Source organism: Strix uralensis, chromosome 19 (genome assembly GCF_047716275.1).
Source record: "Strix uralensis isolate ZFMK-TIS-50842 chromosome 19, bStrUra1, whole genome shotgun sequence".
In the NCBI taxonomy this organism is placed as follows: domain Eukaryota; kingdom Metazoa; phylum Chordata; class Aves; order Strigiformes; family Strigidae; genus Strix; species Strix uralensis.
Genome location: NC_133990.1, coordinates 16,917,903 through 16,943,490, shown reverse-complemented (window position 1 = coordinate 16,943,490; position 25,588 = coordinate 16,917,903). Strand labels below are relative to the sequence as shown.

The 25,588-nt window shown below is 57.0% G+C and overlaps 3 protein-coding genes across 8 annotated transcripts; all 3 read left to right on the top strand.

Annotated features, from left to right (window-relative positions):
• The first annotated feature begins 5,853 nt into the window (after positions 1-5,853).
• Positions 5,854-8,475, top strand: MYADML2 (myeloid associated differentiation marker like 2). The gene has a single exon (XM_074889729.1). The coding sequence runs from the start codon at positions 6,218-6,220 to the stop codon at positions 7,124-7,126; it is 909 nt and encodes a 302-aa protein (XP_074745830.1). The 5' UTR covers positions 5,854-6,217; the 3' UTR covers positions 7,127-8,475.
• A 2,774-nt stretch (positions 8,476-11,249) lies between these two features.
• Positions 11,250-16,447, top strand: PYCR1 (pyrroline-5-carboxylate reductase 1). 2 transcript variants are annotated; one of them, XM_074889723.1, is made up of 7 exons: positions 11,250-11,372; positions 11,449-11,519; positions 11,609-11,788; positions 12,433-12,654; positions 13,135-13,227; positions 13,614-13,777; positions 13,878-16,447. In XM_074889723.1, exons 1-7 carry the CDS (start codon positions 11,306-11,308, stop codon positions 14,035-14,037), a joined length of 957 nt encoding a protein of 318 aa, XP_074745824.1. In that variant the 5' UTR covers positions 11,250-11,305; the 3' UTR covers positions 14,038-16,447. The 2 variants fall into 2 exon arrangements, with proteins under 2 accessions (XP_074745824.1, XP_074745825.1); XM_074889724.1 differs by lacking the exons at positions 13,135-13,227; positions 13,614-13,777; positions 13,878-16,447 and adding an exon at positions 12,792-13,128 and having other exon boundaries at positions 12,433-12,697.
• A 1,530-nt stretch (positions 16,448-17,977) lies between these two features.
• On the top strand, positions 17,978-24,199 carry MAFG (MAF bZIP transcription factor G). 5 transcript variants are annotated; one of them, XM_074889745.1, is made up of 3 exons: positions 17,978-18,112; positions 22,425-22,486; positions 22,575-24,199. In XM_074889745.1, the coding sequence occupies exons 2-3, from the start codon at positions 22,451-22,453 to the stop codon at positions 23,025-23,027; spliced, it is 489 nt and encodes a 162-aa protein (XP_074745846.1). In that variant the 5' UTR covers positions 17,978-18,112; positions 22,425-22,450; the 3' UTR covers positions 23,028-24,199. The 5 variants fall into 5 exon arrangements, with proteins under 5 accessions (XP_074745846.1, XP_074745850.1, XP_074745847.1 ...); XM_074889749.1 differs by lacking the exon at positions 17,978-18,112 and adding an exon at positions 20,266-21,239; XM_074889746.1 differs by lacking the exon at positions 17,978-18,112 and adding an exon at positions 21,271-22,284.
• The last annotated feature ends 1,389 nt before the right edge of the window (positions 24,200-25,588 follow it).

The window sequence follows — 25,588 nt, the reverse complement described above, 5'->3', positions numbered from 1 at the left end:
TCTGACATTTGCACACTTGACAGCGTTTCCAGCCTGACCGAGGTGCCAGGTATTCCAGGGCGTTGCATTTTACAGTGCAGGGAGATCTGGGTTTGCGGCAGAGGCCTCTGTTCGAGTGAGAGAAATGTCTGATGGGACTGGCTGGCCTCTCAAAATGGGGAGCGTTTGGAACATGAAAGGCAGAGAACACAAGACAAGCACCAACATATTTCTATTCTTGTAGTCGTTTGCAAACACACCCACCTCAGAACACAGAGACTCCCCTTTGATGGTAATGGGAGGAGAAGGGAGGGATCAGGAATGTGGGGCTGCAGCTGGAGAGAGGGAGAGACCATTCCTCAGGGGAGAGCACGCAGGCAGTTGCAGGAAAGCTTCACGCCACAGCGTACTGCAGCTGGCGTGGACAAACCTGCCCAGGGAGCATCGTTTACCTCCATTCTGCAGAAGCGGCTGGTCCTGACTTTGCATTTGCTTGCACTTGTGTAAATGGTTACACAACGCGTAGGCCGCGGAAAATTAGGGCCTAATTTTAGCAAAATTCCATGCACTTTTGTGATAGGTCCTGCCAGGTTAGAAGGGTAGTGGTGTTTGTAAGATCCATTGTTTTAGGTGAGTAAACCACAAAATTAACAAAACTGCAGCCATTCGGTTACTTTTCATGGACTTCAGCAAACAGTGGGGCAGTACCGCAGAGGAAATCAGCCATCCTGCTGTGCAAGATGGATTTGGTATACGTTTAAGATAAAAAAGTAGCTAAAGAGAAAAATGGTGCTCCCAGCAGAACTGAAATGCAGGAAAATGATCAGTGGAGTTTCCCTCTGATCAATCTAGGGATTACCGATACACTCTGTGTTTGAATGACCTGGGTATGAAAGTAAAATTGTTCTGATGACATTTTTCACGCCACTAAGTTGAGAAGCTTTTCCAGTGCAGACATTTGGAAAAGCAGAGAGGAAGGTGGGGTTCCTCTGAGGGCTGGAGTCACGTGGAGGCGGCCGAAGTGTGGTTCTGGAGCTGTAGCCAGAATTTCCACTGCGCACTGGTTCCACTGGGCGCACTGAGGGGACCTGCTGCCCCGAGGGGAACCGCTGCCTCGAGGGGAACCACTGCCCCCAGGGGACCTGCTGCACTGGGATCCGCTGTCCGCAGGATGACTCTGCACAGGATGATGATGCCCCTGTAGATAGGGCACGTGCCCTGGGCTGTGACCAGTGGTGTATTTCTACTAGGCAATGGTAAAGTGTTAAGTACCACTGCTGAAGTTTGGAATGCTTTTTGCAGAGCTGGTTACCTGTATATCTAACACATTGATTCAAAGGTTAATTTCTAAAGGGCAAAGAATGTTCAGAGGGGATATTTTCCTTGCAAGCACAGGAAAAAAAATCCCTGGGAGTCAGGGATCATTCTTTTAGCTTAGTGTGCCTCTGCAACAGTCTTTTAAAATGTGTAACAGGGAGAAGTCTCAGAAATATTTTTAAAAGGGAACTTGGCTAGTTTATTAGAAAAATGAATCAATCTGGTTGCAAGTCGTAGCTGGAAACTGGAATCTGTAACCCAGGAAGTCATTTCCAGCACTATTCTTCTTGTCCTTGTGCAATAAATACAATTTTCCCGAGCCTTTGTAAAGCTGGCACTGCTAAGTTCATCCCCAGTGACGTCTGCTGTGCGGAAGCCAGTGGCAAAAAGGGCAAGACTGGAAGAATTCGGTACCATGTGTTTGTACTCTCCGATCTTATGACTAGATGAGACACTTTCCCTCTGAGAGGGAAAAACTGTCTCCAAAAGCATCACATGATTGAGCCAGATTGAAAATGCAGCCAAGAAGTCAAAAGCCATAGCGGAACGTATGGATCTGCACTGCGTGACCACAGGTCCGGACTTGGGCATCGGGTGTGTGAGCAGTTTCAGTCATGAGCTGGGGGGTAGATCCTGCGCCCCGGGTCACTGCAGGAGTCACTGCTAATGCCCAGGGCCTGAGAGAAACCCACTCTTTTCCAGAAAACCCTCCCTTTAGCCCTCACGGAGGACCACAGCCCCTGTCAAGTAACAGACACCACACCAGCTGCAACACCAAAGACCATGGACAATTAGGTTCTGCCAGTCTTACCGGCTGGACTGGGGCAGCTGGAAGGAGGAAGAGCCACGCTGGAGAGAGGGAAGTCACAGAAGGGCTGCTCTGGGGAAAGGCAACGTGGAGGCAGCGTCATTTCTGCGAAAACACTGCCAGAGGGTGGTAGCAGCAGTGGGACAGCATTGCTGCTGCTTCCCCAGTCCCACAGCGTCTGCTGCAGCCATGGAGCCACCGATCAAGCTTCTGTCCCCACACCAGCCCTCGCTACTCTGCCCTCAGCACCTCTCGCGTGGAGCCCAGGCTAAAACCCTGGACAGTTCAGTAGCCATGGTCTCCTCTGTGCTGACCAGTGTCTCGCTTTGTAGGATGCTGTGACTGACTGTTTAGGAGCCCCTGGTCTGAGTGTGGGTGAGTGGGCTTCTCAACATTCATTTGGATTGCAAAGCTGCCATGCTGTTCACCAGCGACTGTCTGTGGCTCTGGATCTCCTTTCAGAACGAACCTTAAACTGTGCAGGCAGCATCTTCCCTGCTCAGCAAGACAGGGTCTCAAAGGAGCAGTGCAACAAGCTGAGGAGATGGGCTGCAAGAAGCAGTGGGTTTCCAATTCATGACCTTCTGTCTGGTATCTCCTTACACATTTTTAGAGTGAAAAGAAAATGTGAATGCTTTGGCAGCGCATCTGTGTGCTGCTGGGAAATGAGGCTGCTGGCAGCACCCGGCGGCCCTGGGCTCCGCGGGAGCCAGAGAGCTGCACCTGCAAAGCCATCGCCCGGCAGGAGGCCGGCTCCCTCCTGCCCGGCTCCTCCGGCTGCTCTTCGTTCTGGGGGCCGCTGCCCTCCGCCGGCACCGCTCCGGTGGGCTCTCAGAGGGGCGTCACTTCCCGGGGCAGCGGGGGCCTGGGAGCGGGACCAGCTCTGCTCAAGCCCCCGCGTCACCGACGGGTCACGGGGCGCAGGGAGCCGGGGGGGATCGGCCTGTGCACCAGCAGCTCCTGAGCAGTTGTCCTCGAGCGTGCCCGGGGTGCAGCGTCCCCCGCTCTCGCTGGTGAGCGCGCGGGTCCCCGGGCCCGGCGGAGGTGGTGCAGCGGTTACAGGGCAGCAGGAACACAGCGGGCTATAAACTGGGAAACTGCTCCTGCGCCTGGAGCGCGGCAGAGCCGCCCGACTGTCCTGCCACAAGCACTGAACAAACATCCCCTCACTGACCCCACGTAGCCAGCGCGGTGCAGTCGCAGCCAAATGCTACAATGGGGAGTGTTGGGCGGGGGAGGGAGATTTAGAGGGGCTCCTGCTAGGGCTTAAGAAGAAAAATTATGAGTGTGATTTCAGCTGTGTTTGGGTGCAACAGAGCATCACTGATGGGGTGCTGAGACTGCACAGGGACGGCAAAGCAGCGTCCCCAGACCGGAGGGGTGAGAGTCCAACAGCAGCAATAGCTTTGCCTTGTAACACCCCCCCTCTGCTCCACAGGACGCGCCACGAGGACGTGCCACGATACAGACACCAACACGCTGCCAGTAAAGTCTGGAAAACTTCTGAGAGAGCTGAAGGATTAACATCACAGAGTGAGGAAGGGCAAGACCTCAGGGCAGATCATGCTTACCTGGAGCTCCTTGGCTCTCTTGCTGCATTTCCTGGTTGTTGTGATGTTAATTGTGCAACTCCCACCTCAAATGAATGCAGGTTTTCTACATTTAGCACCAGCAGGTTTTTTAAGGAAAATGGGAGGGATTTCCGTGAAAGAGACACTGAGGTTACAAGAAGGTGACAAAGCTGAAGGTAGGCACATTTTATCTTAACATCCACAAAATTTGTACTTTTCTCATGCAAATCATTCTGTAAAGTTACCCCTGGCCTACAGACCTGACTGTGAGCTGCCAGTGCTGTGGCCTCTGCTTTTCTCTATAAACCATCCTGCCTAACCTACGTCTGTCCCATTTGTGTCTGTCTTAAACCGCAGCTGGATCACAAGTGCCTTGCAGCAGCAATACCAGCTGAAATAGTTCCTGTCCACTCCCCTGGCCCTGGCTGCTCTGTCTGTCAGTGCCACTGCTGGTGCATACAAACACACACGTCTGCAGCGTCCATCAGACCAGTGACGACTCCAGGTTAAAAATAATCCCTGTCAGGTGCAAGTTTTCTGCTGTTCTTTTTTAAATCTGAGATTAGCATCCTGATCCAGTCCCAGGGCAGCTGTGTAGGCAAGATGTGTGAGAGCAAGGGAGGAGGGTGGAGGGGTGGGAACAAGCAGCCAGACACTGGACGTGCTGTGTCGCCTCCAGAGCCCGTCTTGGCCCAGCAGAGTCTCGCTCAAAGGCGCGTTCCCGGCCCCGCAACCTGCTGCAGCCGCACGTCCCGGGCGCTGGCCCTGACCCTGCAGGCAGCAAACTGCTGAGAACGGGAGTTCTTCCAGGGGATCTGGGAGCCTTCAGCTGTCTGAGCTCCCCGAACAGCCCGTCGGAGTCCCCAGCCGCGGCACAAGGGCCCTGGGAGAAGGGGGAGCAGCGTCCCTCACCTGGGGGGACCAAGGCTGCACCAGAACCGCACACTAAGATCATAGACCGGAGCAGACACCCTCTGCTGTCACCCCTTCTTTATAGTGTTTAGCACCTCACAGTGTGTGGCGATTCACTGGTGGGTGTCCCATCATCACATTAACATATGAATAAGAAACAATGATATTAAGCAATTATTATTGTTACCGAGCATGAGGGTTGATTATAACTCCCAGTTAGGAAGTTACAGACTATCGGCACGGCTGATGACTACCTTGAACCACTCAGAGCAGTTTTAAGTCTCTGGGCTGGGCTAGCTCTTGGTCACGCTGGCTCCCTGCACCAGTGCAGAGCTCCTGGGATGATCCTGCTTCCATACTGGGACCAGCAGAGCGAGAGCTGGTCTGCAGGTGAGGAGTCAGCATGAGAGAAGGGAGGAATGTTTCTACTATGTTGTGGTTTTAATTTTTCCTATTCTGAAACTACGTCAGAAATGTTCTTTGGGGCTTCTAGAGTTAGAATTAAAAGACTTTTGGGTAGAGACCAAGTCTAGGGAAACGCATAGCAAAAATGGCTACTGGGAAAAGCTTTGATCCAACGGGAGGGGGGGTTTGACACTGTGTATTGAGATCTGTGCTCCAAAACAGAGCTAGGAATATCAAAGAGATTTTTTTTTTAACAATTGTATTTGGCTTTGGCGTTCAGAGATACAAGAATAACTGGTTCCCATGTAAGTAAAACAGAGACAGGGAAAAGTTTAAGGAGATAGTGAGGACTGGTGCTCAAAATCTTCACAGCCACATGCTCTCCCTAATGCGCAAAGCACAGCAGGGCCTTTCACAGCAGGTAAATATATTACAGCTCCAGATCAAATGGAGCAAAGTGAGTCAGCTTTTATCGCAGCCTCTGGCCTAAATCCTTTTACAGGGCTTGTGCTGCCTCTGGGCTTGTGGCCCTGCTCAGGGGCCTTGGGTCTGCAGGACTGAGCTCCTGTTTCTGCGCGGGGCTGGCTCGCAGCCCCCTTCCACCGCTGGCCCCCACGGTGTGGGGCGGCTGCCGGGAGAGCAGCAGCGTCCCAGCGGCCGGAGCCTTTCTGAGGAATAGCAGAAGGATAATCAGGAGACTCTGATGGAGCTCACGGTATCAGTGTTAAATAACACCCGCTCACGGCAGTCGAGGGGGGCAGGACTCATTCCAGAACTATTAATATAGCCCCTATTTATACTCCTAGGTTCCTGCAAACGGCGCAGCAGAGAGCTACAGCTGCAGAGCTAAAATGGAATAAATGTCAGCCTCCAGGGAGAAAGGGATCCTTTCAGCCATCGTGTGGGAAAGGAGACAGCGAAAGGACAGAACGCGGGCAGGTTTCAGACCTGAGGAAGCGGAGCGAAGGGATGGCGGCACCCTGAGATCGCAGCAGTGGGCAGAGCCAGCCAGTAACCTCCCTGCAGCCGGCAAGTCTGCGCTGAGAGGCTGCCAGAAACGCACACTCAGCGTCAGAGGCAGCACCTACCGATACCGGCAGAGACCGGGCGGGGATTGGAGCTGCTGCTCTACGGATCAGAACCAGGTGTGACTCAGGACAAAGGAGCAAAAGCCTGCAAGGACCTTTTGGGGGTCTTTAAGTGCACCGGCTGCTGGACCGGAAAGATGATGGAGAGCACGGGAGGGCCGTATCTGAACACCGCTGCCGTGACGTCTCCTGTGGGAATAGCTCGTTTGCTGCAGGTGACGTTTGGGTGCACCACGTTCAGCCTGGTGGCGCACCAGGGGGGGTTCAGCGCAGCATACGGCACTTTCTGCATGTTCGTCTGGACCTTCTGTTTCGCCATCACTGTCTTCATCATCACCTGCGAGTTTACGCACCTGCACAGCTGCCTGAGCATCTCCTGGGGGAACTTCACCGCCGCTTTTGCCATGCTCGCCACGCTCATGACCGTCACGGCCGCGGTGATCTACCCGCTCTACTTTGTCCAGCTCGGCTGTTACCCCATCGGCTGTGAGGTGAGAGACTTTCGCATCGCAGCCAGCGTCTTCGCAGGCCTCCTGTTTTTCGCATACGCCGCCGAGGTGTTCTTAACCAGGGCAAAACCGGGGCAAGTCACCAGCTACATGGCCACCATCTCCGGGCTCCTGAAAATCGTGCAGGCCTTCGTGGCCTGCATCATCTTCGGGGCGCTGGTGAACGACAGCCAGTACAGCAAATATGTGGCGATGCAGTGGTGTGTGGCTGTCTACAGCTTTTGCTTTGTGGTGACCGTGGTGGTGGTGGCCTTCAGCGTCACAGGTAAGACCGCCTTGCTGTGGTTCCCCTTCGAGCGCTCTGTGGTCGTCTACACCTTCGGGGCCGTGCTGCTGTACGTGAGCGCAGCGGTCATCTGGCCGGTGTTCTGCTTCGACAGCAAGTACGGCTCCCCGCGGCGCCCCGGCCTCTGCGCCAAGGGCAAGTGCCCCTGGGACAGCCAGCTGGTGATCGCCATCTTCACCTACGTGAACCTGCTGCTCTACGTGGTGGACCTGGCGTACTCCCAGCGCATCCGCTTTGTCTCGCACCTCTGAAGCGCGGCTCTGCCCCTGCAAAGGCGTCCCAGCGCCGTAAGCAACAGCAGCCGGGGACGCAGCAGGAGACGGGGGGCAGGGAAGGGGGCGTTGATCAGGACACAAGAACCATCAACCAAACTTCAAGGTCAAGACTGACCGGACCAGCAAATTAACTACCTGTAGTGAGTGGGCTGAGCTGATGCTGGGAGAAGCCCACGTCCCCCATCGTTCCACATCTGCCTCAGCCGCCCGGTGCCAGAGCCAGGAAACGATGCAGCTGAAAGGATGGAAAACGGCCTTTCGGCTCCGGGCGGCAGAAATGCTGCTGCAACAGCGGGTCTGCAGGCTGCTGGGTTACTGAGCCAAATATTAGGAAAGACACCAAGGATTTTGAAACTGTTACCAGCGCTTCACTGTAATCAAGTGACTACCCAGGAAGTGGGAAAGTTAAAAGCTGCATCAAGGAACACCAGTTCTGGGGATGAAAAACAATCCCTCAGAGTTTGGGTTAGTTTGGGCTGTGTGGTGAGACATGAAATGCTTGCAAGTGTGGGAAGTTGCAGTCAGGATGTTTCTGAGAAGAACATCATAGCTGTAAGAGTATTTTGAAGATTACCAGTCCTTTCCCTTCCTCTCCTCTCCTTCGTTGTTTAGCACAGAAAATGAATGTCCTCAAGCATGCACCGTGGGGGGAAGCATGGGATATTCCGATTTAGCAAACACTGAGTTGCTACAGAAATAAAAATCTGTGAAACTGGGGTTCTACTGCCGAGAAACAGGGTGCAGAACCGAGCCAAACTGCAAAATAACCGTGTGTAACTTGACATCCTCGCTCGAGCAGGACCAGAAGGTACCTTGGCATGTGCTTTGTCTCGGTTCATATGCCACCATTTCTTTATACCGATGTCAAGAATTTTTTTTCTGGAAGCTTAAATTCTGGGGGGAGGGGAAAGGGGATGCAGAGATGAATTGACCTCACAGCGCTGTATAACAGATCAAACCGGGGGGGCGCAGATGGGACGGGACACGACGAAACTTGCATACGATGGTAAGAGATCGGGAGCGCTGCCTCAGCCCAGATCAGGCACTAGGATTCCCGAGCTCTTTGCGTCACCAACAATCTGCATTCTCTGACCCATCCCTGACAAAACACCCACTTTGAAGTCCCACATCGCATAGCTCAGATTTCAAGCTTAATAGGAAGAAATGTTCTTTATTTCTGATCCAGCGAGAAACCAAAGCAGTCTGAGTACTTATGCAGAAAGCATGAAGACTAGATAGGTTTGATTAAAATCTAAAGTAGCTGACTGTCAGAAGCAAGATTTATTTTTAAACAAATTAAAATAAAGCTGAATGGCTGACTTACATACGACATCTCCAGAGATTTGTATACTTTCATCTTGCTCTCCACACAGCTTTTATTTCACCAGACATAGCCCTTCTGCTTTCTGCTGGAAAGCACAGCTCAATTTATTTTGATGTATGAAGCCTGAATGCAGCCCGAAAGAGTATAGACACAGTCAGCCGAGACCTCTGACTGACATTCTTTGTAGCAGAGTCACTCAGGAAAAAGGAAGGAAACTTGCTTGTCATCAGTGCTTTGTATGGGGTTTGAAAAGCAAAGGAAAAAATTGTTGGGACAGATTGTGCTGGATGATTCTGCTACTGAGTAAGAACCAGCCTTTAGCAGTGGGAATTATCAGCCCACGGAACAGGTCAAGAGTCGGTATCTGGCACAAAGGGAAGGCACTGAACAACCTTCCAAGGGGTTTTTCTCTTCCGCGAGTCCCCGTTAAGGGCAGGAAGTCTGGAAGATAATGGTGCAACAAGAGGCTGGCCAGACTGAGGGCAGGACCCGAGGCCATCTACGATAGGCATAAGAAAGGATCTTAGGGAGCTTTATTTCTTGCCACACAAACAAATTCAGGGGTTGTACAAATAAGAAATGCTAACTTGGGAAGAGAAACCTGTTTGTATTAGAGGAGACGGTGTACAGAGAACCACTGCACACCCAGGGAACCCTAGGCATTTTAAACCCCTCAGCCTGGACAAATTGAGCTGTCACACTTGGAAATTACTTATTTTTTATTACAGAGCACTAAGAATCAAACAGGTGGCTGTGAACCACCACAGTCTCTGCTACAAAACTCAAACCTGCAAACCCAGGAGATCGCTTCTGGGAAGCACCCTCCTGGAGACCGGGGAGAGGCTCCGAGGGGGCTGGCGGGGGCCGGGGAGGGAGGTCGGGGCAGGAGCCTGCAGGCAGCGGCTGCTGTGCCCGGAGAGACTCTGCAAGCCTGTGGGCAGGGAACGCTGTCAGCAAGCTCTCCGGCTGTTAACACTTTTTCAGCTATGCACTTGCTTTATGCTGTGAAGATTTTGTACCAAGGAGCAACTAGCAGGAATAGGATAAAATCTGCCAGTGGCACAAGTTGATGCAAGTTATACAGTGCAGGGACATAAAGAAAGGCCCAAGAGGTGTCTGGGAAACAATGGGGGTAAAGTTTAGTGCCTTCACAATAAGGAGGGAATAGAATTTAACATGGAAATCATGATACCACTGACTGGAGGAGTGGAAAGACAAGTCATTGCCAAGAACAGTGTGTTCAGATTTAGCTTTCTCATCTGCCAGCCAAAGACTGAGCAAAAAATGTTAGCATGGTCAAAATGGCAAAAAAAGATTATGGGGACAACAATCCACTCTTTTAGGAGAAAAAAAAATCAAAACCTCATGCTTCAGTGGTTAAAACACTCACTAACCATTGGAAACTATGAGATTACCCAAGCTAGGACAGAGAACATCCGATATCTGCTTAATATGGTTTTACCAACCAACCCTGTCAGGATTCAGATAATTAAAAATCCCTTTATTTCCAGAGCTCATCCTTCCCCTTAATTAACAAATCATGATTATGTAACTTCCATAAGACAGGCTTCCTAAGACACCAACCATTCCCAACTTTTTTTGGTAAACGGATGTCAGAATGTAGAGGCATTCATTTAGAATTACGGATTTGTGTTTGCAGTCGATCTAGACAGTTCCTAGAAGATTCCAACCTGAAAAAAAATATATATTAAAAAAATCTGAATCTTTAATGGGTTGGTTTTTGGTTTGGTTTTTTTCCCCCCCTCTTCTCATTCTGAAGACTGGGATTCAGTATCCCCAAAAGACAATGTTTAGGAATATTCATCCACGGGAGACACACCAAGATTTATTTCTGTCAATAAATAAGAAAAAAGCCAGAGGAGAGGAAGAAAAAGAAAACAGTGTGGTAAGGTCACAGTCAGGGAAAAATCCGCCCTGCCTGGAGTCTGGTTTTTACAGTGACGGATCCCAAAGTGTCACCGTGAGCTCGGAGCGGAGCCCCGTGCCGGGCCCATCGCACCTTCCGCCGGTCCCGCGGCCGTACCGGTGACGGGATTTCCATCGCGGTTCAAGCGCAGGAAAGCCCTTCGTGCGGGGAACCTGCGGGCGAGCCCCGGGAACCGAGAGAGCCGCTGGCCGCGACCGACGGCGGCCGAGCCACCCCCGGCGGAACCCGCGCACCGGCGCCGCCCGGGCGCCCCCGGCCCGCGGGCGAGGAGGAGGCGGCAGCGGGAGGAAGGGCGAGAGTACCGGGGGTGGGTCACGACACCGGGAAAAGCACCGACAGGCGGGGACCGCGCGCCCCGGCCCCGCGGCGTCAGGCGCGGGCAGGAGCGTCCCGGGAATGTCCGCGGCGGCCGGGAGGGGCCGGAGGGGAGAGGCGGCGGCCCCGGGGCGGCGGCGGCCTGGAGGCCTCCCTGGGTGTGGGGGGGCCCGGGGGGGCCCGGAGCCCTCACGGCGGGATGGGGTGGGGGGGGCGCAGGGCACGCGGCGGCGCCCGAAGGTTCCAGAAGGGCGCGCGCCTGCGTCCCGCGGCTGCGGCGGGAGCACAGCGCCCCCTGGCGGCGCGGCGGCTGCCCCTCGCCGCCCCCGCAGGCGCTGAATGATGCAACACCCCGCGCCGGTTGCGCCAATAGCTGGCGAGGGCCGCGCCGGTGGCCCCGCCCCCGCCCCTGAGTGGCGGAGAGCCGGCCTCGGCCCCGCCCCGCCGCCCGCCGATTTGCTGCGCGCTGGCGCCCCGGCCCCGCGCGTCACCGTCTCCCTGCGCGGGGCGCGGCCACGTGGACGGCGGCGCGGCCGCGGGGGTTGGGGGGGCCGCTCCGCTCCGCACCATGAGCGTGGGGTTCATCGGCGCCGGGCAGCTCGCCTTCGCCCTGGCCAGGGGCTTCACGGCGGCAGGTGGGCGCGGGGCGGGGCGCGGCGGGCAGGCGGGGGGCGCGGGGCCGCCCGGACTGACGCGCGGTGCCGTTCGCAGGGGTCCTGGCCGCGCACAAGATCACGGCGAGCTCCCCGGACACCGACCTGCCCACCGTCAGCGGGCTGCGGGTGAGTGCGGGCAGGGGGCGGTGGCGGCGCTCCCCCCCCGGCGGGCCGTCCCGGGTGACAGCGGTCGCGTTTCTCCCCAACCGCTGCAGAAAATGGGCGTGAACTTCACGGTGAGCAACAAGGACACGGTGAAGAGCAGCGATGTCCTCTTCCTGGCCGTGAAGCCCCCCATCATCCCCTTCATCCTCGAGGAAGTGGGCCCCGACATCGAGCCCCGCCACATCGTGGTCTCCTGCGCGGCCGGTGTCACCATCAGCTCCATCGAGAAGGTGAGGGGTGGCGGGGGCCGGGGACCCGCCTGCGCTCGCAGCCCCGCACGGCCGGGCCCCCCCCGTGCCTGGGAGGTGTCGGCCGCGGGGCAGGACCGAGCGGGAGCTGGTCCCGCTCCTCCGGCCCCCAGGAGTTGGTGCGAGGGACGGGCGTTACTTGTGCTCCCCGGGGCTAAAGTCACGCTGCAGCCGACTGGTTGCTTTGGGTCACCTTTGCCTGTCGTCGTCAGAAGAAGCTGTGAGAGTCTTTATGTCAGCTCTTTCATTACAGGAGGTGCTGTCAGAGCTTTTTTGTTTCGCAGAGCTGGGTCATCTCCCATGAATTTCTGCAGACCTTGTGCTAAGTGTCTGCTTGAGCTGTTTTGGAGACTCGTGAGTTGATGTGGGAATGAGGCGTTCAGGGTGTTGTTCCCGACAGCAGCTCTGCCCAGCTTCCGATTTGCTGGTACTAAACACTTCAGCGTTAAGATTTGGCCACTTTGGCTCGGAGCAGGGAGTCTGGAATACAGGAGCTTGTGTTGTTCTTGCCCCTGGGGAGTCCTTTCCTAGACAGCATATTCGGTGTGCCAAACATGCACTAAAGCTCATTTTTCTCTCTCTCTTCCTTCCTTCCTTCTTTCTATCCAATAATTTTCCACCCTAAGAAACTCTCTACCTTCTGCCCCACACCAAAAGTGATCAGGTGCATGACCAACACTCCTGTGGTTGTCCGGGAAGGTGCTACAGTCTATGCCACGGGGACTCATGCGGATGTGGAGGATGGGAAGCTCTTGGAACAACTGATGGCCAGCGTCGGCTTCTGCACCGAGGTGGAAGAGGACCTGATAGACGCTGTGACGGGGCTCAGTGGCAGTGGCCCTGCCTATGTATGTGCTGCTTCTGCAACTCGGGACGGTCCTGGGGAGAGCGGTAGGCTTTGCATGCGGTGAAAGTCTGTGCAACTTCAGTTCGCCGTTTCTTGTTTTTCTCATCACTCACATTCGTGATGGGACATGTAATCCAGGTGTCCAGTTTATAATCAGTTTGGGTCAACAACAAAAGTCCGTTACCAGTCGGATGAGTCTGAAGTCCGTAGCCAGCGTGCAGTGTCCGCGTGTCCGTGTTGCAAAACGTGGGCCTGTAGTTCGTATGACCCAGAAGCTGAATTTCTGCCATTTCTGCTCCACTCCTGAGCTGGAATTAGTGGGAGGGAAGCCTGGCGTGACACCCCTGCGGTAAAGGGGGAAGCTTTGGTCAAGCCTGTAAGCGGTAGGAGTTACACTGTGATCCTGGACCCCTGAATTCTCTCCTCTCTGAGATTAGTCTTGGAGTAGAGACTTTCAGTCAACTTCTTCCTCTGATCTCAGGCATTCACTGCCCTGGATGCTCTGGCGGATGGGGGAGTGAAGATGGGACTTCCCCGCAGGCTGGCTGTTCGACTTGGAGCACAGGCTTTGCTGGTCAGTATTTCCTCCTCCAGAACACATCTGAGTCTGTGCCTGCTCTGTGCAGAGTGTTCTGCACGTCACGGTTTGAAACTATGTCAGTCCTCTTACTGAATCTACTTTAAAAAACATGTTTGGTTTGACTGCACACAGGTTCCTGGGGAGGGGACAGAGGAAGTGTCCGCAGCAATCTGCTGGCGCTGATGGTGGTGTGGGAGCTGGGGCCTGGGCAACTGTGACTCCTCCACAGGCTTTTCAGCTCTGAAAAGTGTTTTGGCAGCCTACTAATGGCTCTCGGGCAGGAGCCCTGCGCACTGTGAGGTGCTGCTCTGTGCAGGGGAGAGCAGGAGTCTGTGACAGTTCCTCAGTCAGAGCTCTGGCAGCTGTTTTCCTCGTTACAGGGTGCTGCTAAAATGCTGCTAGAATCTGAGCAGCATCCTGGTCAGCTGAAGGACAACGTCTGCTCGCCTGGGGGAGCCACCATCCATGCCCTGCACTTCCTGGAGAGTGGTGGCTTTCGCTCACTCCTGATCAATGCTGTGGAGGCCTCCTGCATCCGGACAAGGTGGGCACCTCGGAAATCCTAAAGAGCCTGCAAGAGTTGCCCCCCACGCTCTCTGTCTATTCCTTTTGCTATGTCTTTCTCTCCCACCGCCCCTTTGCAGGGAGCTGCAGCACTTGGCAGACCAAGAGAAGATCTCCCCGGCAGCCATAAAGAAGACTTTGTTGGATAAGGTGAAGCTGGAGTCTCCTTCTCTGTCCGTGACCTCTGCCAGCAAAGTCAGTCTGTTCACCAGTAAGAGCCCCAGCAGCAAGAAGAACTGACCAGACCGCTGTGGTCTGGCGGTGCTGAACATCAGTCTCCTCCACGCCCTTTCTTTATGTCCAAGGAAGAACGCTCTGACCGGTGGTGTCCCCACACCTGGCTCAGGGCTTGCAGCCGTGGTACAACGGGGTCTTTAACCTCTAGTGGGCTTGGTGTGGCCTGTCCCTGGTGCTGCTGTTCCCTGTTGGGCAGGGGGGATGCCACCACCAGAGCTTCCTCAGGGGCACTCTTTGTCTAGAAGCCTCAAATACTCCCAGGACGTGGGCAGTGTTTATGGTATCCCATGCAGAAATGGTTTCTAATCGGATTTTTAAAGAGGTTTCAGAATGCCTTTTGGTTTCCAAGGTTTGAACCAGGCCTGCATCCCTCTTGCCCCATCTTGCATCTGCTGTCAGAGCTTGTGTCCTGTCGCTGTCTGTGTTAGCTAGAGCAGGTGCTGCCGCCCAAATGCAGCGCCTGTGTGCCCAGGCTGTGCACGGAGTTAGAGGCTGGGCCCTAGAGCACCTCTCAGAAGGGACCAAAGTGCCTCTTCCCCATCTCCCGTCTGCCTTGACTTTGAAAGACAGATGGTATGAACCTCTGGACCACACTCCCATTTCTCTCACTGCCTCTTGCTGCTCTGTCTGGTTTGGGGAACCGTGAACTGCTCTCGCTGTTCCTCCCTTGCTGCTAGCCTTGGGTGCTCGGGCAGGTGGAGGGGTAGTGCGTGCTCCTTTCTCCCTGTCTCTGACAGCTCTTCCTGCTCCCCATGGGCGGAATCTGCTCCCGCACACCCATGGATGTGTTTCAGCATCACTCTGCTCCCTGATGCTGTCCTTGCTCTTTGCACTGCTCCTGGGGCAGCTGGGAGCAGAGCTGAAGTCAAGGACAACCTCTTCCAGAGAAAGCTGCCTTCTGCACCCTTCCACTCAAGCAGGGTTCTGTACCCAGGTGCTGAGCTACTGCGTGGCAGCGGGACTCTTCCTCAGCACCGTTGCTTGCATCGGGCTGTGCCTCCTCCTCGGGCTGCAGCACGGGTACCTGCTGACGGTAGCTGCTCTGCTCCCGCTTGTGTCGCCCAGCTGTGCTGTGGTGGACTGGCTGGCCCTGGTTGTCCCTTCCAGACAGGATTTCTCTCAGCAGAGCCCCCAGGCAGGTGAAACCCAGCACCGCAGCCCTCAGTGTCTCCTTATGTTGGCACAGCCACACGTCTGGTATTTTCTGGACCGTTTCTTTTTTTCTTCCTGTTTCTCTGAAAGTGTTGCACTGCTAGTGGCGAGAAGGGGAAAACATAGAAAAAAGTTCAGGGCTGCTTCATGCAGTTGCGTTCTTAGTTCTTTAGAATACAAGACTAAAGGGAAACACTGAGTCACCTGGTCTGGCCTGTGGCTCCGATCTTGTCCCATCTCACCTAGCTTGTCATGCATGAGACTCAGGAGGAAAGTCAGTCCTTGCTTGACACAGAAGAGGTTCAGCGGGCACTTGAGAATGCCCAGTGCCTGTCCAACAACAAGGACTTGCTTGGTGAAACGCATCCAGGTGACTACAGCTTTGTGGAGGAGGAAGACCCTTGCTGTTCTGGTCTGGAGAATTTCCCAGGTCTGACTCAAATTTATGAGCAAGAAACAGCAGTGAAGTTATGGGGTGTAGGAGCAGTGGTCCCTTCAGCCCCTGAAGCTCCAGTATCTGTGAGGGGAGGAATCCAGCCAGGGTGGTGGTGGCAGCAGGCGGAGAGGGGCCCTGCTCGACCCTTCTGCCGGCGGGCACGGCCCCCAGCAGCACCGCCTCCCCGCCTGGGCCCACTGGGGAAAGGGATGAATGAGGGCTGTGGACCCGAAGGGCAGAAGGGAGCAAGGCTCTGATCAGACGGGAGGCAGGTTACAGCCCATTGTCTAGGTCAGTTAAGCTTTTCTGCAGGCAGTTTTGGGAGCCAGCCCCAGAACAGCAGCAGAGAGGAGAGTGCATCCACTGCTTTCTGTGATCTCTATAGCCAGTGCCCCTGCGTGGCTTTCTTGCCTCTCCACTTTTCTCCCAGAGCCTGAGTCCTGTCTGAAGCCAGAAAACTGCACAAAGCGTGTCAGCTGCCCGTGCCGCCTGTACAGGGCTGCAGGGGAGCAGCAGGCTGGGGGGGATGGAATGAATTTGGGTGGGTAACTGTCATACTGTGTTCTACCTTGGGGTATACTGGGGGAGCGCTGGTAAAAGGAGGACATTTAAGATGGGCTTATTGTCTCTGAGGAATCTCGGACATGCAGGTGATGCAGGAAGAGCATTTCTGTATTGATGCAGAGGCTGCCAAAGGTGCTAGTAATGTTAAAGCATTCTTAGTGTTTAGGCTTCCGGCTGGTAGCAGGGTATGACCCTACAAGCACAAGATGGTTTCTTCTCTCTTTACGTAATAAAGTGCTTCTCTGACAGAGCTATGGCTAATCCCAGCTGTCTGGACTGGGTATATCTCTTGCCTCTGGCAGTGGCTATTGTGGCCTTGCTGCCCGCAGTGAGTGTGCCTGAGGCGTGCTGCAAACCTGGCTCTGGGGCTGGGTCGGCTGGGTGTGGGACTGAAGCACATCAGCCCGTTTCTCTGTCACCTGTGGTTCTGAGCAACAACACAAAAGCTTTTCTATGGCCCTGTGCTACCAGTTTGTGGCGATTTAAAGAGGAGGAGGAAAGTTCTGGCTGAAATCTGACATGAATAACTCAGAGTATTAATCCTTCTCCCAGTATCCTGACCCTTTAGGCTTTCTGGTGGTTCTGCCACTGCGTAGGGGATTCCACGGGAGGCGAGTGGGTGCTGTAGGTTCCTCCATTTCCCTGCTCGGAAGCTGTGAATACCCCGCACAGACAGGCCACGCTGGAAGTCAGACGGCTCGAGGACTGGCTGATGCAAAATGAAAGGGAGTGTCGCAGAAAGTTTCCTCGTGGCTGGTGAAGTGCGACGCAGAGTAAAAGGTGGGATGGCTGAGCTTGAGCCCCTCTGCGGGGAGACTTGGGGACTGCCCCAGCGTCCCCCAAGAGGCAGAGCTGTCGATGAACTTCCTAGGTGCTTGTAGGTCAGTAACTGAGCTGGCTGCCACAGCAGATGGAAAACCCAGCTACAAGAGCCACCCAGGACTCAAGTTCACGTGCCCTGTGTGCACACCAGAGAACTGCTGCCAACGCCCGGGCCCAGACCACCTCCTCCCTGGGAACAGGCTTTCTCCATGCCTGGCCTTAACTCCTGCAGGCCCCGTTGCGCCTCCCGCGTGTCCCTTGCCCTTCGCTGGTGGCCTCTCAGCCCCGCTTTGCTCGTAGCTCGGCAGTAAGTGCGGTAGGTGGGGGTGTCCCTGTGTTAGGGACCCGCAGCCAGAGGGAACAGCTGGAAGCGAACGGGAGCGAGCCGGGCGGGGTCTGGGAGAGCCGCAGTTCGCAGCAGAGGAGCCAGTCCCCGTCTTTATTAGCCAGGGCTTGCCTCAGCCGTGCCACCAGTGCCCGGGGAGCTGCTGCACAGCCCCTTCCTCGAGTCGGCATTTTCGGTGGGGACTTCCCTGCTCCCCCGTGCAGGTTCAGCGGCGCTGAGGAGCCGCGGGCGCAGCAAAGGGCGGCTGCGGGGAGCGTGGGGCCGCCCGGGGAGGGGCCGCCCGTGCGGGGCCGGCGGCCGCGCTCCGCCCTGCCCCGGGGCCCGGTTAGGACGAAGGACGCGGAACGGGGGGTCGCCCCCGGGGGTCGCAGCGTCCCCCGCTCCTTCTGCGCGGCTCCTCCCCGCTGGGCACCGCTCACACGCGCGGGGGCGAGTCCGCGGGACGCGGCTGCTGCGGCCGCCGGTGCCGGAAAACCCCTCGCCGCCGAGACACCGGGCGGGGGGAGGCGGCACCGGCCGGGGCGGGGGAAGCTCCTCCCGCCGCCGCCGCCTCCTCCCCTTTAAGGCACCGCCTCCGACAGAAACGCGCGTCCCCCTTAAGGCCCGGGGCGGTTGCGCCGGGCGCTTCATGAATGGAGCCACGTGACCCAAACATCACGTGACGCGTCCGTGAGCGGCGGCGGCGGCGGCTCGCGGCGTCCCGGTCCCTCCCAGCGCGGCCTCCCCGCCCGGCCCGGCCCCGGCGGCCCCGGCAGCAGGTGAGCGGCTCCGGCGGCGGCGCCGGCGGCGGGCGGGGGCGGGCGCGGCCTGGGCGGCGGGCGCGGCCCTGGCACCGGGCGGGGCGGGGCGGCGGGCCGGTCCCCGGGGGCGGGCCGGGGCGGGGCGGGCGCGGTGGGCCCGGGATGGCGGCGGGGGGCGGCGGGTGCCGCGCGGGGCCGCCGCCGCCGCTGACTCACGGCAGGGCTTCCGGAGCCGCGGCCGCCCCGGCGCCGCCCGTCGCGCCGCCCGCCCCTCTCCGCCGCCCCGCCCGCCCCTCTCCGCCGCCCCGCCCGGTCCCCCGCCCCGCGGCCGAGCAACAGGTGCGCGGGGCCGCCGGCCTGTCCCCGGCCCCGCCCGCCGCCTCCGGGGGCCGCCAGCGGCCACCACGGGCGCATCCCGCCCCGCCCCTCCCGCCCGTGGCGGCCGCCGGCCCCGGGCGCCCTAAGAACCGGCTGCCCCCCCCCCCCCTCCCCGCCCCGGGCCGGGTCGGTCCCTCCGTGCTCCTCGGGCGCTCAGCGTGTCCGCAGCCCCGCGGTGGCCGCGGCCCGGCCCGCGGCGGGGCCCCGGGCTCCCGCGGGGGGCGGTGGCGGCGCTGGTGCGAGGGCCCCGGCGGCCCCGGGAGGGATCCTCAGCGACCGGCCGCCCCGCCCGGCTCACGCCGCGGGCTTTGCTCTCGCTCGGTGATCTCTCTCCTGAGGAGAGGAGGCGGAGGTCCGAGAGGGCGACGAGCCACGACGGTGTCGCTCGTTTCCTCGCGCGGAGGCTCGGCTGCGAGTGGGAAAACCCCCGGTCCCCGCTGCCATCACCTCCGTGCGGCCGGTGCCAGCTGGGAGAGCTGGCGGCCGAGGGGACGCGGCCCCGAGGTTCGGGCGCCTGTTCCGTAGGGGGCTGCGGCCCCACTGGAGCCCCCGGTGCCTGGTGGGCGCAGGGAGGGGGCTGTGGGGCTGCTCGGTGCTCGGCGCCGCAGCGGCCTCGGAGCCGAGCGGGTTCCCGCTGCGGTGGGAGACGAGCCTCTCCGGGGGACTGAGGAGCAGGCGGCAACGCCTGACCGACACGGAGCGTCGGGGGGGGTCTGTCTGCCCGGGGGGATCTGTCTGTCTGCCCCGGGGTTTTGCCGGCCGGAGCCGGGGGTGTCTCCGGCTGCCCAGGGCAGACGTTCGAGCTGTGCGGTCAGAGGAAGGCGCTACCGGGAGGCTGAAGGGGTCCCCGAGAGCCGGCTCTTCCCTTTATCAAGCAGTTAACACCGGCTGGGTGGGCACGTTCCTTGGGGGAAGGACTGCTGTCGGGGTGCCCTGGGTTGGGTGTGAGCTCGCCAGGCTCTCCCGGGGGTCGGGGGGGGGCACAGGAGAGGCACTGTCCTGACTTCCGATGTGATTGGGGGAGTCAACCCATTTGTCTGGATCCCTGGGAGGGCCCTGTGAGCGAATTCACAGGAAAGCAAATAAACCGAGTATGAAATCCACACCGGGGGAGAGAGAGCCCGTGCGGTGTGTCTGACCGCGGCCAGCAAACCCGCTCCTCTGCCCGCCCGGTGCTGCAGAGCCTGTCGTGGGGCTCAGCCCCTTCCTTGGCCTCCCTCCCTCCCTCCTTCCCTCCCGGCGCTGTCTCCAGGCCAGCCAGCGCTGGAACGGGTGACGTCACCGTGTTTACACGGGGCTCGTGGCACGGTTCTGCGATCAGGAATGTGGAGAATGGGGCCCGCGTTGAATCATGCGCGGTGCTGTCAGCTCCCTTGTGCTGCCTTTGAGCTGAGGAGAGAATTGGCTGCGCTTGTGCTGAGTTCAGGCCTTTCGAGCTCTGGGGAAATGTGTTGAGGCTGCATTTTCTTCATTGCAGTCATCGCGTTTGGCACTTTTCAGTGTGATCTTTCTTCAGGAAGCTATCAAAAGCTGAGCAATCAGCAGTCTGGAGAGTTGGGCCAAGTTTGGTCTCTGTCTTGGTGCCAATTCTCCGGGTGTCCTCTCCGCGAGCTGCCGAACAGCCCCGTTTCTGATCCTTCAAATGGGACCCAGCAAATAGCCGACTAGTCTCTGGGTTGTTTTTCCCGTTCTGCTGACTGACTTGTGTATTGCTGCGTCTCGTTTTGATCCCCCTGGGAAGGGGGATGAGGAGAGGTGGGATCACCAGGTGCTTTTGGGGACCATCCCATTACAGCTTCGATGGCTGTTGTGGGAGGCTTCTGCCTGAGGGGGTTGGACCTCTGGGTGGAAATGCTTGTGGCTCTTAGAAGTTCAAGAAAAGTTAACTTGCTGTTGTGAGGGACTGGGACCAGCCCCTTCTGTCTGCTGGCAGCGCTCTTGCCCCGCCTCAGCTCTGGCAGAAGTCCTGGTGCGAAGGCAGGAAGGAGTCAGTGCAGGGTCCGGGCTGTGCCAGTGCCCCTGCCCCGAGGAGCCTCCCCAGCACCTGCCTGAGGCACCACCTTTGTTGCCTTGTTTGTTTTATTTCAGCTCTGCTGTGGTGAAGGAAGCTTGAGCACTTGTCAGGCAGCTGGAAATTCTTCAGTGTCACGAGGCAAACACATTTCTGTGGTCCCACTGACCGTGCCTGCCCTTGGCTCCTTACGCTCACCGGAGGACAGTGCAGAGAGGTGTTGTGGGGGTGACGTTGGTCTCCCCAGATACTCCCTTCCTTCTCCTGTTTTCCCAGCAGCCATGTTGTTTGCTGAGCAGGAGCAGAGGGAAGAAATAACAGTATGGGAAAGAGCGAAGAATTGATTTTATGAAGCAGTTGTTTGTCTGCTGTCCGTCCTGTGTTAGCCCGCTTCACTGCAGCTACCTTCCTTGGACAGCAGTGTGACCCTTTCTTCACCAGCACTGTCAGGTTGTAGCAGACATCTCGTTGGAAGGAGCATTGTCCTCTGGGTATAAATGACCTCCCTCCTGGCAGGCTGGAGGCTTCGGGAACTTCTCTGCCGGTGTCCTGGGGAATGCTGACCCCGTTCACCTCCAGGAGGTGGTAGATGCATTGCGGGGAGCCTGCGCCACAGCTGCTACAGGAGCATAAATTCATATTTGCTGACTTGTGCATCTGGTTCTTGGCTATAACTGTACATCAGTGCCTCTTGCATTTAGCAAAGCAGTAACTAACAAAATTGTTGTTGACTGTTTGGCCCTGAAGAGACAAAAGGTACTGGGACTGCACTGCATGGGAGCACTTGCCTCTCTTAAGGAGGAGGTGTGTGGTTTGAGGCGCAGCTGTGTCTGTCCAGTAATACCTGGGCAGATGAATTCCCTGGGCAGTGTAGTAGCCCTCTGAACTAAAGCCTGAGGGAAGAAGGGACATAGGGACAGAAACAGGAGCTTGGGTATGAGACACTGTAAAACCAGGCCTGGGGATTGCTCTCAACAGTTCTGACGTCTTCTGTGGCAGCGAAGGGGTCTGCTCTCTGGTTTTGGCCACCCTTTATCTGTTCTCTTACGAGCATACCTTGGCTCTGAGAGTAAGGGGGGGAGAAGGTGGTTCTGGGCCCTGGTGTTGCCAGGGACCAACAGGGACTTTCTCACAGAAGAGCTTCAGCCGGGGTCAGCTTTGTGTGGCTGAGACAGGTGAAGGCTGCGGAAGCATCAGCCCAAATCTGTGATGGTTCCAGTGTGCCCAAACGCTTCCTCGTGCTGCAGTGTCAGGTTGTCCTTCAGTTCCTTGGGAAAGGTTGGGTGCAGAACTCTGACTTGAACCTGGATGTGCGAGCTCTCCCGGGAAGCAGAAAAAGTTGGGGGGGGCGTGAGCGTGGCCGCGGTGTTCTCCTGCCCTGCAGGGTGCCCGCTGAGGCCTGTCGTGGAGGCAGAGGCTTCCCCTGCGCTCCTTGCCCAGGGTTGTTCCTGAACTGCACCGGTTGCGTCCTCAGGGGCACCTAGAATGTGGTGGGACCCCTGTCCTGGGGAGTGTCGGAGCGGCCAGCTGCCTTCCTCTGCCTGGGAGTGACGAGGATGAGGCTGGGATGGGAGCAAGAGGCGCTGAGTGCCGGAGTGCTGAGTCAGCATGACTGGCCCGGAGCAGCCGTGCTCTGGACCCAGCCCGCTGCCTGCCAGGCTATTTTTAAAAATGTGGCTTCCGTGTATTCTGACTCCTCCTAGTTTTTTAATTTCCCCCACCCCAAGCAAAAAAAACCCCAGCACTGCCATAAAGTCTCCGTGGGAGCAGGGGTGTGGAGGGGCAGCGGTTTCTGCCGCCTGTGAGCGCAGCTCGGTCGGGTGCTGGTCGAGGGTCGCCCGAGGGGGGGTGGGATGTGCAGCGGCGCGGGGCGTTGCTGCTGGACCCTGCCGCAGGTGCTGCTGCGTCCTAGGGGCTGACCTGCCCTTCCTTCCCTTCCAGAACCTGATTGACGAGGCTGTCGTGTTATGACGACCCCCAACAAAGGAAACAAGGCCTTGAAGGTAACGCGGTGGCGGAGGAAGGGGCTGCAGGTGGCGGGTGCAGGCGTCTGCTCCGGGGTTCACGAGCGCCGGCTGCCTTCTCTTCCAGGTGAAGCGGGAGCCAGGCGAGAATGGGACCAGCCTGACAGATGAGGAGCTGGTGACCATGTCTGTGCGGGAGCTGAACCAGCATCTACGGGGCCTGTCAAAGGAGGAGATCATCCAGCTGAAGCAGCGTCGGCGCACGCTGAAGAACCGGGGCTACGCGGCCAGCTGCAGAGTCAAGCGTGTTACCCAGAAGGAGGAACTGGAGAAGCAGAAGGCAGAGCTGCAGCAAGAAGTGGAGAAGCTGGCGTCCGAGAACGCCAGCATGAAAATGGAACTCGATGCTCTCCGCTCCAAATATGAGGCTCTGCAGAACTTCGCCAGAACCGTGGCCCGGAGCCCTGTGACCCCCGCGCGGGGGCCTCTCACCTCCAGTATGGGCCCCCTCGTCCCTGGCAAGGTTGCTACTACTAGTGTCATCACAATAGTGAAATCCAAAACGGACGCCCGGTCTTAGTGAAGCGAGTGTTGCCTGAGCTTGTCTGTGCAGGGCAATTAGGCACAAAACCAGCCTGGAATCCCCAAAGCACAAACCCTCCCCACATGGGTCCGGGTTCTTTCTACTTGGCCCAGGACTGGCCTGCTGATCACTCCAGTTTTATTTTGTTGTGTCCAGATTGGTATGAGCAGTGGTGGTGCGTCCCTTGTCCTGTGCGGTCTGTAGCCCTCGGGCGCCCTCGGGACAGACTGTGAGATCTTGGTTTTCTAGCCAAAGAAAGTCTGTGCAGCGTGGCCGATGGCAGGGCGACGGAAGGGCTTGGGGACGGTCCGGAGGGAGGCTTTCTTCCTGGGGGCCAGGAACCCTAATTATCAGTCACTTCCAAAGGCTTTATTTCATTACTCTTCCAGGTGGTGCATCTCGGCGCCTGACTGCCAGGTGCCTGAACCTGCTGCTTTTGTCTCCTTTGGTGCCCGTAGTTGCAGTTGGGGTGTTCTGTGTGGTAGGTTTTTTTTCCTCTCTAGGTGTGCCTCTGTGCCCGAGCAGTGGGTTCCCTTCAGACGTCCGTCGCGTGAGCCGTGTGAACTAGCAGTGGTGGGAAAGACGATGCTGCCCCTGCCCCAGCCACAGGGAGGGCGCTGGGACAGGGCCCCTGCGGGGGCCCAGCGCCCCGGGGGAGGGAGGGAGGGAAGGAAGGTACCGTCTCGACTGCAGGCCGGTTTTGTGCCTAATGTGTTGCACTGAACAAGACCAAAATCACTAGTTGTTCCCGTGTTTTGAGGGTATCAAGTGTCTCTAGTGTGATGGTTTACACGACCAGTTTATGTGGTTAAATAGCCCTTTATTTAAAGAGAGAAACATCATTTTAAGAATTATTAAATTATCTAAGTTTAAAATTAAAATCAGACAGAAGAGAGAGCGTATTTATAGTCAGCTTTTTTTATCTGAGAGGGCGAGAATATTTGACCATATGAATGGGGAAATATTCTCGGAGACTTTGCTAGTTAAAAGTTAATAAATAAATAATTTTAAAGTTTCTCATGAACCTCCCGCAAACTGTTTGTGGCTCTGAGGTTAGTTTTTATAAAGAGTTATCAGACTTTATTTATAAAACTTAGAAAAAGACAAAAAAAGAGGCAAGTCCTGTTTGATATCTTTTTGCAATTGTACCAAAAGTGACTTATTCTCGACCTTGCTGGCTTCCGTTGTGTCCCCTTGTGTTGCGCTCTCTGTGCTCCCAGAGCTCTCGCGTGGCGCTGTGGTGTGGTGGTGCCCGTGGCTGCCTTTGCCGTCTGCTGTCGTTTCATACTGCCGTCATTTTCCCTAAGCTCGACCGAGAGATTGAGTTGGAATCTCTCCAAATTCTCCAGAAGGACTCTGGCACGCAGGCAAAGGCGCTGCTGTCCCTGAAGGCAAAGATGAGTGGCTGGTGCAAGGCAGTAGCGGTGCCTGCCCGGAGAGCGCGTCCCTGCAGCGGCGTGCTGCGGGAGGGCGGCTCGGGGCTCTTGCCAAGCCGCGGACACCAGGTAACGTGGTTGCCTGAACGGGGAAGACGCTGCGCTTCCCCTCCTCCAGCAAGGCTGGTAGAGAAGTAACGCAAGGGAGAATTGTCCGAGTTTAGGAGGAGACGGATGGGATTTAACTCTGGAATTGGATCCTGTGGTCACAACTTGTGTTGCTCTTGCGGCTCCTCTGACAAGAAGGGCAAGTCTGCCGGCAGTGTGGGACCAGCGCTAGTCCTGAGTGTCTGCATATTACTGGAAATTAAGCTGTGGCATGGTTGCTGTCTTTCCTGGTGCAGCTTCTGTCTGTGGGTGTTGGAAGAGTGCTTAGACTTACAGCTGTGTGGCACAGCTGAGAAGCTATTTGTGGCCAGGCTCCATTTCCACAAACACTTTGATCCCCCTCTCCCCTCCCCAAAGATTTGAGCTGATTACTGAGTTGTTTTAGAGAAGCAGGACGTGGGGGTGAAGTCCATGTGGCCTCCTGGCTGCAGAAAGTCTCCTGAGCGGAGAGGACAGACCAGGATGGCCCAAGTGAAACTGCAGTCTTGCGGGGAGGTGTGGTTCACCGTGCTGGGTGGGTGCTGGGGGTGTCTTTCTCATGTAGCTGAACTGGTACTGCTGTCGTCGGGGCTGAGGAGCAGGTAAATCTGACAAAAGTTGGAACGTGGCAGGAGAGAAGCAGATCGTTGGTGGGGATTTTCTGCTGGAGCGGGAGATTAGCTTTGCTCTGATTGATTGGGAGTTTAGAGAGAAGCTGTTTGGGATGCTTTTCCCAGTGAACTTGAACGAGGAGCAGGTTAGAACATTGCCTCCAGGCTTCCCCATCCAGCCTTGGGATTTCTCTGAGCTGAAGTGTCCGACCTGCGGCTTCCCAGCCGTTCGGGCCACGCACTGAGCAGTGCTTGGCACAGAGCTCTGGGCTCTAACCTCTGTCTTCCAGCAGTGACGTGGTGCCTGGAAGAGGTGAGATGTTCCAAAACACGGACACCTCCAGTTGGCTTGGGGTGTCAGTACCAACCCTGTCCCTCTGGAGCCAGCCTGAGATCGAACCTGGCTCAAACACCATTCTGAGCC